The 13,224-nt window shown below is 49.2% G+C and overlaps 1 protein-coding gene across 16 annotated transcripts in view; it reads right to left on the reverse strand.

Moving 5' to 3' along the window:
• Nucleotides 1–6,973, reverse strand: part of FGFR2 (fibroblast growth factor receptor 2) — a 118,627-nt gene extending 111,654 nt beyond the window's left edge. For 6 of the 16 annotated variants that reach the window (XM_054435960.2, XM_063670343.1, XM_063670340.1 and 3 more), the window contains exons 1-2: nucleotides 6,492–6,970; nucleotides 2,149–2,424 (exon numbers count right to left, since the gene is read on the reverse strand). In XM_054435960.2, the coding sequence (XP_054291935.1) occupies nucleotides 2,149–2,314 (166 nt within the window). In that variant the 5' untranslated portion in view covers nucleotides 2,315–2,424; nucleotides 6,492–6,970. Of the gene's footprint in view, nucleotides 1–2,148; nucleotides 2,425–6,491 lie in introns of all 16 variants that reach the window. The other 10 variants (XM_063670342.1, XM_054435958.2, XM_063670338.1 and 7 more) reach the window with 3 other exon arrangements.
• Nucleotides 6,974–13,224: the final 6,251 nt, after the last annotated feature.

Here is a 13,224-nt window from a genome sequence, read left to right on the forward strand (position 1 = left end):
TCAGATGACAGAAAGGGAAACTGAGGCCTGGGACTTGTATGCTTTTCCAAAGCCTCCTCTTTGTCAGGTTTTGCACCTTCCTCTAAGACATCTTTTCTTTTCCATCTCATAATTCTGGATGCAAATGAACTCATAGCTCATGGAAACTATAAACCCATAAAAATGCACAAAAGGACATTAACAAAATATTACCTAAAATTTCCAGAACTTCATGGACCTCCTTCCTGATCCATAAGTGCATCCACAGATCCCAGGTTGAGCAGGCCTGCTTCCAACAATACCCACATTGTTGGATGTAAATTCTTACACAAAGACTCATTCGGGGAACTTCGTCTCTTTCCACTATTTCTTCCCTCTGCCTCACCTGTCCCTCCCTGCATGTATACACAATTTTAAACTTCCTTCAAGAATTAAATATAGTAAAACAAATGCTCCGGGACCATTTTACACTTTATGTTGAAATAAACTCACAATAACACTGCCCTGAAAAGCCAAAATGAAAAATGACAGTTTTTCCCTAACCTGGGTTGCTCCTAAAGCCCACACTGTAGGAAATCCCAGCTCAGCCTCCTCAGTTTTTGCTCAGCCATGCACTCAAGGGAAAACCAGCAATTACGGAAACATCCATTTTAATTATTAGCAAAATTAAAGACGTACAGGCATGACTTTCAGAAACCAAGAACTTTTTCCCTCTTACATGAAAGCCCTGTAAAAATGCATCACCACTGCAAATTACATTCATCCTAGTGTCCCAGCACAAATCACCAAGAGGCAGTTCCATAATCGTCCTGTAGCTGTAGCTATACAAGCCTCAGACACAAACTCCTACCAGATTCCCTTCCCAGAGACGTAGGGAGATGTCACCACACCTGTTAATTATAGAGCTGCCATCCCTCTGTGTAACAAAAAGTTCCCCAGTCTCACACGATTGCTTCAGGTGATAAGTGCTTCGGTCCTCATCCTTTAATGACACGTGCCTGGGGTCTTCCTCGGGAGCCCATGTCTCTCAGAACTCTCATCTCAGATGGACACAACCCTCCTTCCTAAATTGTCCTGATCTGGCTAAGGAGGCTGGGCTCTCTGTCCTCTCCCAGCCTACCCCACTGGGTAAGTGTGCTGTTCATTCACCCCACGCACGAAGCAGAGCAGCTCAGTGTTCCCAGAGCAGCTCAGCTTACCCCAGACACCACTCGGACTGCTGCGGGTTCCTAAAGCCAGGCAGGCACCAGGTGGGTTCCCCGCAAACAGGTTCATTAAGTGGTGATGAGTGCTGGGATCTGCCGTTTTATTCTCGGATTACCACTCGAAAAATAACTCAGCTACCAATATTCCCTACTGATGACAGATTTCAATGCAGCACCAAGTAGAGGCTTGGCTCACGTTGTCTCCAAAGGGCTGGGAGAGAGATTCGAAATCTGCTAAGCTGAATAATTCAGCCTCATGTAGTCCTCACAATTGGACTTACACCTTGAAAATTAAATTTCCAAAGCTGTGACACCGGCGCATGCCCTGTGATACTTGGAGGTTCTCAGAGCTGGAGGAGATCCCCTGGCACATTCACTTTCAAGTTTACCTAAAATAGAATCTGCCACTCTGTGATGATGTATTGCTTAAGTATTATGAATTACAATGGCTAAAAAAAAATTTCTGAGATGTCAAGCCTCTCTCTCTGTGCTAAACTTCAGAACCTTCTTTTCTCCTTAAACAATGAAAATAAGACGTCAGCATTTCAGATGTTGGCAATTTCTTTTAGTGGTTCCTTTTGTCAGAAAATAGCAATTCTTTACATCGTAAGCAGTAGGAATGCTGCTGGGGGAGACTAGAGATGAACATTCATCCTCCAAAGGTTCGTCCCTTCCACAGCTCTCTCGGGCACTGGATAAAGGCGAACTCCCAGCTGTCTCCCTCACCCAGCACAGAGAAACACACACAGCAAGAAACCACCAAACTATACCATCCTGCCTGCAGTGTTGCGGCAAAGGACCTTCTCTCATCAGCTCTGCCTTGCCGGGAGCCAAGAGACCACGATCAGGTGCTCTTAGAAGCCCCATTTACAATACAAGGGTAGCTGATTCTAAAACAGCCCTTAACAATCTGCCCCCAGACAAATCCCAAAACAAACTTGAAAAGTGAAATTAAATGACTTACCTTCTGGCTCTAATGTGGTATCCTCAACTAAACTGAAGGAGGGCCGGGCCAGGGACAAGGTTGCCATGGTGACCACGACCAGGCAGATGAAACGACCCCAGCTGACCATGGTTATGGTACCAATCCCTGGTCCTCTTCCATATCTCCATGTGGACGTTAATCCCATCTGCACACTTCCTCTACGGGCATGGACTGCGCGCAATGCCTTCAGCCTGCGGTGGGCTCAGGAACCGAGGCGCTGCCGCCGCTGGCTCCGCCGCTGCTGCTCTGCAGTCACTAAAGGAAAGAGATTGGCGAGTCAGGGAACCTTCCCCAATGCCAAATCACTCCAGCCCAAGTGGGATAAAACCATTTTTCAGCCTCTCAAATGTGTGCAAACAGAGTTCTTTTTCATTATCTGCTAAATCCTTCCATCCTCACCTCAGAGTCCCAGGTGATTCCACCAGACCAGTCCACAGAAATGTGTGAGGTTAATCTTTTTAAAAGCATACTTTTAAGAAACAGAGATAAAACAGTAGCTGCAGGACTCAGATACGTGCAGCCACTTCAGTGAGGCAATGTGTGCTCTCTTCTACTATCCACTATCGCCTCCACCGCCCTCAATGAGCAGAAGCAATGTGACCTTAGTTTCAAGGGCAACTACAAAAGCAAGTTAAAAATGCTCGGGTTGGCATAACCAACCTCGTTCCCTTCTCTTAGTCCGACTGGGCTTTAGAAAGCTAAACTGTTGGAGGCGTCTGCTCACAGCTCTGTATTTCTGCTGGGCTGGAGGTGAGCAGTCTGTCCCACCCTCACTGTAGCTCTTGGGAAGAAAGGAGACCAGCAAAATCAAAAGAATCCCAGGAAGGCTACAGAAAATTCCCACCAGTTTACACTTGTCAGGATTCATTTTCAAATGGAGAAGTGTCTTTCAGTCTTCCGCCAAGCAGCCACTTACGAAGAGTGAACACAACTGCAGCGCATTCAACGCAGCTGATCCAAAAAGGACTTCGAAGCCTGAATTCCCTTCCCCTGTGACTAAATGGCAGAGTCCAGGGCTGCTAAATGTCTTCAACCTCTGTAGAAGGGTTAGGAAACTGAGCAGATGCAAATTCTGATGAATAATGCAGGAATTTATTAATAATGATGATGTAAATTATGTAAATTATAGTCAGGGTATGTGATTGGACAAATAACTTTCAATATGCAAACCTATTGGCTAAATTTTCAGAGTATAAGTTAGAAGAGGACACTCAACTTAATATTCTGTTCACCCATTTGATCCAAGGGAAAGAGAATTTTCCAAGAAAGCTTAATATATTCCAAGCAACTTTAAATTCACTCAGTACCCTCTGTGACTAAGGGTACAGTAAAATACACAAACTTTAGAGAATGATTAAAACAATCACAAGAAGGGGCTCATCAATCTCAGGCTTCAGAGTCTGTGAACCGCAGGAATGAACCACATTTTCTAAGACTGGGGGTGGGAGGGAGGCCTTTAATACAAAAATCTCTAAACTCTACATTTTTTATGTACCCACTCGATGTTTCAAGTTATGTCATAGGATTTCAACACTGCTGGAGCCTCCCCAAATCTCATCATAAAAACTGCTCATTTTAGCTTTGACTGAGGATAAAAATGGATGAGGGAAAAGAATATGCCACATCATTTCCAAAGGAGGAATAAAGAAAACCTCTGCTTCAAAGATAGCACAGGTGAAACGGTGTGATTCACAGCAAAAGCAAGAAAAGTATGTGTGCAGTGTGTGTGTGTGTGTGTGTGTGTGTGTGTACACAGTGTGTGTGCGTGCACGGTGTGTGTGCATACATGGTGTGTGTGCGTGCACGGTGTGTGTGCGTGCACGGTGTGTGTGCGTGCACGGTGTGTGTGCGTGCACCGTGTGTGCATGTGCTTTCAGATAGCTTGAAAGATTTTTCCTCCTAACTTTTCTTTCCTCTTAGTCAAGAGCCTCAAAAGATAATTTCGGATCTATTTCTACATACATGTGGGAGGAAAGTACACAAACATTCTCATTGATTTACTAAGCATTTCCAGAATGCAGGGGAATTTTCTACCTCTAACACGACTTCAGGAACAATCCTAAGTCCTCGCAGAGGTTTCACCCCAGGCTCCTTCCCCAGCCTGCTCGCCCACCTGTCCCTGCCCAGAGGAGCCTCCTTGGCTCCAGGTAGAGAAAGGTGGACAGGGCGCTCCGCTGAATCTCAAGCCATTCCATCATCCCGCTAGCTGGCACTAGAAATGTGCATTTCAGCCATTTCCAGGCCCAAACTCCACGGCAGCCCCCTCCCCAAAACTCTGGAAGGCGGAGACCTAAGGCGACAGGTCTGCACAGTTCCTCACCCCAGTGGACAAAAGTATGGTGCGACCTCCTAGGCAGGATAATTAGGTCCCCAGGCTCGGTGTTGGGAACACAGGCCCAGCATGCCGCTGGCGGCCACAATCCCGGCTTCCTGCCTTCAATACCATAATCCTTCCTGGAGTCTGAGCCCCAGTGAAAGCCCCAGCGTGTTTATTTTTCCCCTTGAAAGGGAACTCTCTTCTCAGCCTGCACGCGGGAGGAGTTGTCACCCTCCCTCTGATGGATGGCTCTTCTCGGCCGCCCGCCCCCCCAGTCCATTTTCACCTCGGCACAAGCCTGCCCCCAAAGACAGGCAGAGTGACAAGCAGGAAGGGCTTGGCTGCGGAGCGGTCCCCATGCCGGGCCTGTGCTGGGCTCTTCAATTTACCATGACATTCCCAAAATCCCCGCCCTCCAAGAAGGCAGACCAATACAGTGCCCTCCGCTTTGGGTTTCCACCTAAGGGGTGATCTGTCCACTGCTGGCTCGGCCACTGGGAGCACCTGGTGTTTTGTTCCTGGGTAGATTTCACATCAGGAAAGTCAACAGTGCCCGGCTCCTCCAAAGTGCAGACCCATCTCTTCGCTTAAGGCCTCCCTACTTCTCCCCAGCACTGAGTAGGAGCGGGAGCTGTCAAGGGGTCAAGTCTGGGGGGAAATTCCTCAACAAATTGAAATCTCAAAAAACACCACTGACCCAGGACCACAATGCCCTCCCAGTTTACTGTTTGCGTCCAATCAGAACTTGCGAGCAGCTTGGGAGTGCTCCCCACCACCACCCCCTTTCAGGGCAGCACTTCTTTCATTTGTTTGCCTGAAATATCCTGTTTTTCTCCCCCTTCTCGGAGCGCTAAAGAGCTCAGAGAAATCTGCATTTTAATTGACATTCCAGGGAAAGGGAGAGGGGCGCCTGATTGCTTTTCTATTCAAACTAAACAGGCTTTTCAGATGAAAATGAGTCGAGCCCGGTGGAAGATTTACAGGGATTTGGGACCAGGGAGACAATGGAGTTTTAAATGTTGATAGCGTTTCACACCAAACACATAATGGGTGCCCTGAGTTGAAAGCAGGTTTGCCTTTAAGGGTAGGTTTTATTGAATTGGGAGAAAGGAAGGAGGGTCTGGAGAACGGTTTGCAAGGGAGCGGGGTGCGAGGAGAGCGACGGAGGCTGGTGGCCCCCGGGCCAGCCTCCTGCGCCAGGTCCGTGGTCCGCGAGGGTCGGAGCCAGCGCCACGCAGGGCCCTCGGCTTTTTTCCCCAGCGCGGCCCCGTGGCCGAAAGAATGAGCGCGCAAGTTAGAACTCGCCTGCGCTTTCGACATCTCCCAGCCGCTGCGGCAGAGCAGACAGGCGAACTAGAAAAAGTCGGTCCAGTTCGCCCCCTAGCCCCAGGCGCACTGCGCTCCCTCCAGCGCCGACGGCGGCTGCGGGCGAGGGGCGCCCAGGCACCGAAAACCCGGCACCGGAGCCGTCGCCTTCCCAGCAGTGCCACCCCTGGCCATCGCCACCCCTACGGGATGTCACCGGCCCCACCCCAGCGGCCCCCTCCCGAAAAAGGGGTCTCCGCGGGGCCTGGATGGTACGGAAGGAAGTTCCCAGGACCCATGGATGGGGCACCTCGGAGATGCCCCCCGGGACCCGGCCTGCGGGGCTGTGCCACGGGCAGGCGAACCTTCCGCCCGTCTGCTCTGGGGTCGGAGAAACGCGCCCAGTCAGCGAGAATGCGCCCGCCAGGGTTTGACAGGGAGGGGGGCGTCAACGCCAGAAGCAGATGTCAGCATCTGGATGGGGGTAGCAGAGGCAGAACTTCCAGAACGCCGGCCGTCAGCACGCACCCACCTCCCCCATCACCTATGCAGCCACAGAGGGAGGACACGGAGCGTCCTCCACAATGCCAGTCCTTCCGCGCCCCCCGCCCGGAGGACGGAGCACCCGGCGTCCCGGGCTCCCGTGGCGCCCACGTCCCCGGCTGGCGAAGCTCCCCGAGGCGTCTTGCGCGGCGATTACCTTGAATGGCAACGCTCCTCCGCGATCTGTGTTGTCCCCGCGCCCCGCGTGGGTCGGGATGGAGAAAGCGACGAGCCCGGGGTTGGGGGGAGCAACTCCAAACGCAGAAGGGTGGTCCTTGGGTCTTCGCCGGCGCCAAGCCTCCCGGGCTTCACGCGCACCCCCGGCTGCGGAGGAGCGCGGGCATGACGCCCGCGGGCTGCCCTCGGATTTGGGGAACGAGAAGAAGAAAGGACTCAAGCTTGGCGTTGCCTCCACCAAACTTTGCTCGCGAGTTGCGAAGGCTCAGAGCGCGCAGGCAAGCTGCGGCCTCGGGGCCCCCGGGGCTCGCGGCCGACCCCCGCCAGCCCGGAGAGCAGTCGCCGCGCCGGGCCAGGTACGCCGCATGCAGCCCCGCGGCGCCCGAGCTTTGTGGCGGCCGCGCGCGCTCGCTCGCTCGCCCGCTCCGCACCCGCCGCCCGCCCGCTCGGCTCTCCACCGCGCTCTCCTGCAGCCGCCGCCCGCGCCGCCGCCGCCGCCGCCGCCGCCTCCTCGCGGCGGGTCACGCCCCCACTGAAACCCGAGCCGTTTCCTGGACGGCGGCGCCCTCTCTGCCAATCAGCGCCGCGCGCCCGGGCCGCCCCGAGTCCCGCGCGGCTCCCGACGCCTCCGAGCAGCCGGAGACACCGGCCCGGGAGGCGAGGGCTCGGCCGCGATCCGGCCGTAGGGATGCAGCGAGAGCCTCCGAATAAGGCCTGGTCCCGCGCCCCGCGCCCCGCGCCACCTCCTCGCTCCTCCCCGGGCGAGCGAGGCTGGCCAACGGCTCGCTGAGCGACTGCGTTACGTTGTTTTATGTCAAGTTAGAAAACAAGTGACCGAAGGCTCTAACCCTGCCCTCCCCCTAAAGAGACTTTAAAATGCGCCTGCTTGATACTGCGGGGAGGGTTGTCAGGCAGCTGAAGCTTTTGGAGGAGAGGAAGCCACTTGGAAACGTTCGCAGGACATTGCATGTTTCTGTCCTTCTGAACAATAGAAATGAGAGGAAAAAACTGAATATTAATGGAGGCCCTACTATGGGAGGGTCATACTACATAGGTGATTCTATTTCATCTGCCCAACCACCCTGCAGAATACTAGTCCCAGTTTCTGATAAGGAAACTAAGGATCAGAGAGGTTAAGTAATTTGCCTAGGATCACACAGCTGGCTACTAGGAGAGCTGGACTTTGAATGTGGCTCTCTCAGAAAAAGCCAAAATTGCATTAAAAAAGTGTTTAATAATATATGTTTGGATTAATAAAAAGAAATTCAAAGGAGTCTAAAGACTCAACTCTACCATAAATAGACCTTGAACAAAGTAATTCCTCCCTCTGAATCTTAGATTAAAAATCATAAATGCAAAATCTGATTCTTCAACTGCACACCAAGCTGTAACTGGTTAAAGTTCCTATTTCCATTTACCTTTTCACTAAGCCGTGTCTTCGGAATAATTTATTTTAAATATGCTTTTCTCCCTCCTTATTCATCCAGCTCCTGAGCAGCCGTGCTTAAGTTCAAGACCATATAGATTAAAACCTTAATTATTTTTCTTTAGAAAAGGTCACTAAACCCAGAAATGCTTTAGAATCCTTTTGAGGCCTGAAGATAGATGAAGCATTGAGAACAAACCTGACTTGGAAAACAGAGTTTTCCTGCATTTAGAAACGTATTTGCACCTGTGTCACTAACATTGCACACTTCATAACATTTACAAAAATATTTTTCAAGGTGCCACGTGATTACAAAATCATTTTTATTCACAATATAGCACAGAAAACGTTTATGCAAGTTATTTAAAAGCCACACAAGTAAGAAATCCATTTAACTGCCTCAGGCAAAAGGCTATAACATTATATTTTGGAAATTTGATAGCAACAAAATAAAAACTGGTTCTTAAGCAAAATTATCCCTCTATATGCCTGGTGGGAGGGTATGTTTTTGGTCAAGTCCTCTAACCTGGATTAGCCCTAGAGCCTATACATTAACAGACACCTCAGCCCAGGTGACGGTTAGCCATTCACTCCCACATGGGTTGTTCTGATAGCAGTATGTTTTCAAGTTCTCAGAAAAGGGATGCAGCTGAACGTGTCTGCCTGCTCGCAGGCTGCCACTTACATCTTTATATTCCCCACCAATGGGAAACTCGAGTGTCTCAGGACAGATTCCTTTCCCATCCTGCACCGCATCCATCAGCCATTGAAAATGCTGTTAACACATTCTCACATAAATTAATGGTGCAGGAAGCCGCTGTCCCTATCCCCCATTCATCAATAGCTTTATGCATGTTGAATGGAAAGGAAGCTTTCCGCTGAAAATGACAAATAAGAACACCTACTTTCATGTCCAGACACAGTTTGCAGAATGTATTTTTTATAGAGATAAAAAGACACCAATCTATCAAAAGCTGCTTATTCCCTAAAGAGTGCTCATATTTAAGGGACTGAAACCCACAAGACCACAACAGCAAACTCTTCAGTTTTGGGGGGAAAAAAAATATGTTTAGAATTATTTTTAAAAAATCAATTATGTCCCCATATTTAGTCATCAAGTGACCTCAGACCATCCAGGAAAACCTTCACGCCACTGAGGCTTCTGAATGAGAAAATAATCTCTTTACAGTTTTTTTTCTTTTCTCTTCCCTCTTCAAGTGGCTGGAACCCCTTTCGTCAATGGCCTCCCATGAATGGTGTTGCTAATAAAGCCTATTAATGAGCTTCCACGGCGGAGTGTGAATAGGTAAATAAGCCCCAATCTGTTGAGGTTCTGGGGCAAGGGCAGAAAAGGCAGCAAGAACTAAAGGTGACAGTTTGAACTGAACTGCAAACGCCAGCACCAGGTTTCAGCTGAAAGAACCGCCAGACAAGGATACATTCACAGTTCCTCCACCCCCCACTGAGGTCTCTTTTCTTCGCAATTTTCCCCCCTTTACAAAATGTCTTGAGTAGTCACCCTTTTTTTTTTTTTTCAAAAGCCCTCGAGACGCCCTTCTTTTTTCACTCTAGTAATGATACATCAATGGGAAGGAAGAAAAATGAGGACACCAGAACTCCGATGCCCCCAAAAGTTTCAAGAAACAAATTGTGCTGCTAGCCTGTTGGTGATGGGAAGAGAAAGGAGAAGGGGGTGGGAACACTCACTACCACGGGCCTCTCTCCTTTGAAGATTTGGAATTTTTCTTTTAATAATTTGTTTTGTAATGGGTGGCTGTTCCTTCACTCTATGGAAACGTTAAATGAAAATAAAGGCTGCTGACATGAAGTGCTCATGAACCTTCCCGGGTGGATCTGAGCTCCCTTCAACGCCAGGAATTTCATTCTCTAAGCTACATCTCAATAACGCCCGCAGCATAAAAGAAGCACTCAAATGGAAGGATACAGAATAGTCGGAGGACTATGATAAGAGTATTTACTTCTGGGTAAGGGGAGGGGCTGGATCCCCTGACAGCTCCAGCCCATCTTCAGGGAGCTTGTGGCATTTAAGTGAAGCAAAATCATTGATCCCACTACTGAACAGCATCAGTGATTTTAAACTTAGAACTGGGCCTGAATTCCAAAGCCAAGGCTTCCCCAGAGACAAAGTCCTTCTGGAAGTATAGCCTCACTTTGAGGCAAAGGAGAATGGCTTTCTTAAGGTGAGAGGCTGGATGCAGCTTTCTTCGCTCAATAGCTGTATGACCTGTGGCCGGGCGCAGTGGCTCACGCCTGTAATCCCAGCACTTTGGGAGGCCGGGGCAGGCGGATCACTTGAAGCCAGGAGGTCGAGACCAGGCTGACCAACATGGTGAAATGCTGTCTCTACTAAAAACACAAAAATTGGCTGCTTGTGGTGGCGCATGCCTGTAATCCCATATACTCTGGAAGCTAAGGCATGAGAATCGCTTGAACCCAGGAGGCAGAGGTTGCAGTGAGCGGAGATCGCCCCACTGCACTCCAGCCTGGGTGACAGAGCAAGATTCCCTCTCAAAAAACAACAAAACAAGGCCTGGCATGGTGACTCACGCCTGTAATTCCAGCACTTTGGGAGGCCGAGGCAAGTGGATCACCTGAGGTCAGGAGTTCAAGACCAGCCTGACCAACATGGAGAAACCCCGTCTCTACTAAAAATACAAAATTAGCTGGGCATGGTGGCACATGCCTGTAATTTCAGCTACTCAGGAGGCTGAGGTGGGAGAATCGCTTGAACTTGGGAGGCAGAGGTTGCGGTGAGCCGAGATCGTGCCATTGCACTCCAGCGTGGGTAATAAGAGAGAAACTCCGTCTCAAAAAAGAAAATAAAAAAAAGAAAAAAAACACTGTGTGACCTCAGGCCAGTTGCTTGAGTTATCTGAGTTTTCCATTTTCTCAGCTGTAAAATGGGGAAAATAATGGTTCTTATCTCTTGGATTTTTTTTTCTTTTTTCTTTGAGACGGAGTTTCACTCTCTCGCCCAGGCTGGAGTACAGTGGCATGATCTCGGCTCACTGCAACCTCCACCCTCCGGGTTCAAATGATTCTCCTTCCTCAGCCTCCTGAGTAGCTGGGACTACAGGCACCTGCCACTGCGCCCGGCTAATTTTTTGTATTTTTAGTAGAGTTGGGGTTTCACCATCTTGGCCAGGCTGGTCTTGAACTGCTGATCTCATGATCCACCCGCCTCGGCCTCCCAAAGTGCTGGGATTACAGGGGTGAACCACCGCACCCAGCCTCTCCTAGATCTTTAATAGGATCACTAAGAGGATTAAATGAGTTAGGATGTGACAAGCACTTAGTTTTTCTTTGTTTTTCTTTTTTTATTTGTTTGGTTTTTTTGTTTGTTTTGTTTTTGTTTTTGTTTGTTTTTGTTTTTTTTTGTTTTTTTTTGAGATGGAGTCTTGCTCTGTCATCCAGAGTGCAGTAGCGTGATATTGGGTCACTACAACCTCTGCCTCCCAGGTTCAAGTGATTCTCCTGCCTCAGCCTGCCGAGTAGCTGGGACTACAAGCGCCTGCCACCACGCCTGGCTAATTTTTTTTATATTTTTAGTAGAGATGGCATTTCACCAAGTGATCCACCCACCTCCCAAAGTGCTGGGATTACAGGCGTGAGCCACTGCACCCGGCACTTAATTGTTTGTTTTGGTTTGGTTTGGTTTTTTGAGACAGGATCTTTCTCTGTCACCCAGACTGGAAGGCAGTGGCACAATCACAGCTCACTGCAGCCTCAACCTCCTGGGCTCATGCAATCCTCCCATCTCAGCCTCCTGAGTAGCTGGGACTACAGGCATGCACCACCATGCCCAGCTAATTTTTGTATTTTTTGTAGAGACAGGGGTCTCATTATGTTGCCCAGGCTGGTCTCAAACTCCTGGCCTCAAGTGATCCTCCCTTCTTAGCCTCCCAAAGCACTGAGATTACAGGCATGAGCCACCATGCCCAGCCTCACTTAGACATTTTTATTCAGATGGTCCTCATAGTTTGGAGAAACTTTGACACATGAGCAAGGCTCTTGAGGATTATTATCCATACACAGTAGTCCACCCTGATACGCAGTTTCCTTTGTCATGGTTTCAGTTACCCTCAGTTACCTGAGGTCAGCTGCAGTCTGAAAATAGGTGAGCATAGTACAATAAGATATTTTAATTGAGAGACCACATTCATATAACTTTTATTATAACTGTCCTTTTTTAATTAGTTTATTATTATTAATACTTTTTTTTTTTTTGAGACAGAGTCTTGCCCTGTCACCCAGGCTGAAGTGCAGTGGCGCCATCTCGGCTCACTGCAGCCTCCACCTCCTGGGTTCAAGAGATTCTCCTGTCTCAGCCCCCCAAGTACCTGGGATTACAGGTGCCTGCCACCACACCCGGCTAATTTTTGTATTTTTAGTAGAGACAGGGTTTCACCATGTTGGCCAGGCTGGTCTCAAACTCCTGACCTCGAGTGATCCATCCGCCACAGCCTCCCAAAGTGCTGGGATTACAGGAGTGAGCCACCATGCCTGGCCTATTATTAATACTTTACTGCGCCTAATGTATAAATTAAACTTTCTCATAGTGTGTGAGCATAGGAAAAAAACAACCAAACAGGAGGCATCACAATGCCCATCAGTGCCCACTGCTCCTCAGCAGCTGTCCAGGGAGAGGCAAGGACAGTGCCAGGTAGAAGACACTTTTCCTACTAGGAGAACCACATATAAGGGTGAACGAACCACTGTATATGGCTAAGAATAATCATAGAAAACACATAACCTTCCCATGTGCCAAAGAGTTTCTCTACCATGAGGACCATCCAAATAAAAATGTCTAAGTGCTTGTCACATCCCAATTCATTGAATCCTCTTTGACCCTATTAAATAGCTAAGAGATAGCAAGGACACCTCTGTCCCCAAGGAAAGAGCTTCTTGAAAACCACGAGGGACATCTGAATAAAGGCTGCCCTGCTCTAACCATTTCCTGAATTTCTGAGTGGCTTGAACGGCACAGGTTGTTCTTTGGAAGGAGACCAGACCTAAAGGTGAGGAAGTGCATGTCAAACCTATGACAGCACATCAAGTGTGACCCCTGGATTTTACAGGGGAAGAAAGCAGGGCACACAGAGGGGTAATGGGCTCAAAGTCACCCCTCTGGTTAATGGCAGCAAAACCCAGAAAAGTCTGTGTTCCTGACCCAGCTGGGGTTACAATGGCCACTAGTACAAGTCCACCATGGCAGGTGAGTCTCACCCATCCAATGCCAGGCAGTTGGCTCTTTCTAGGTGATTCC

This window comes from Pongo pygmaeus, chromosome 8, assembly GCF_028885625.2.
Source record: "Pongo pygmaeus isolate AG05252 chromosome 8, NHGRI_mPonPyg2-v2.0_pri, whole genome shotgun sequence".
NCBI classification, from domain to species: Eukaryota; Metazoa; Chordata; class Mammalia; order Primates; family Hominidae; genus Pongo; species Pongo pygmaeus.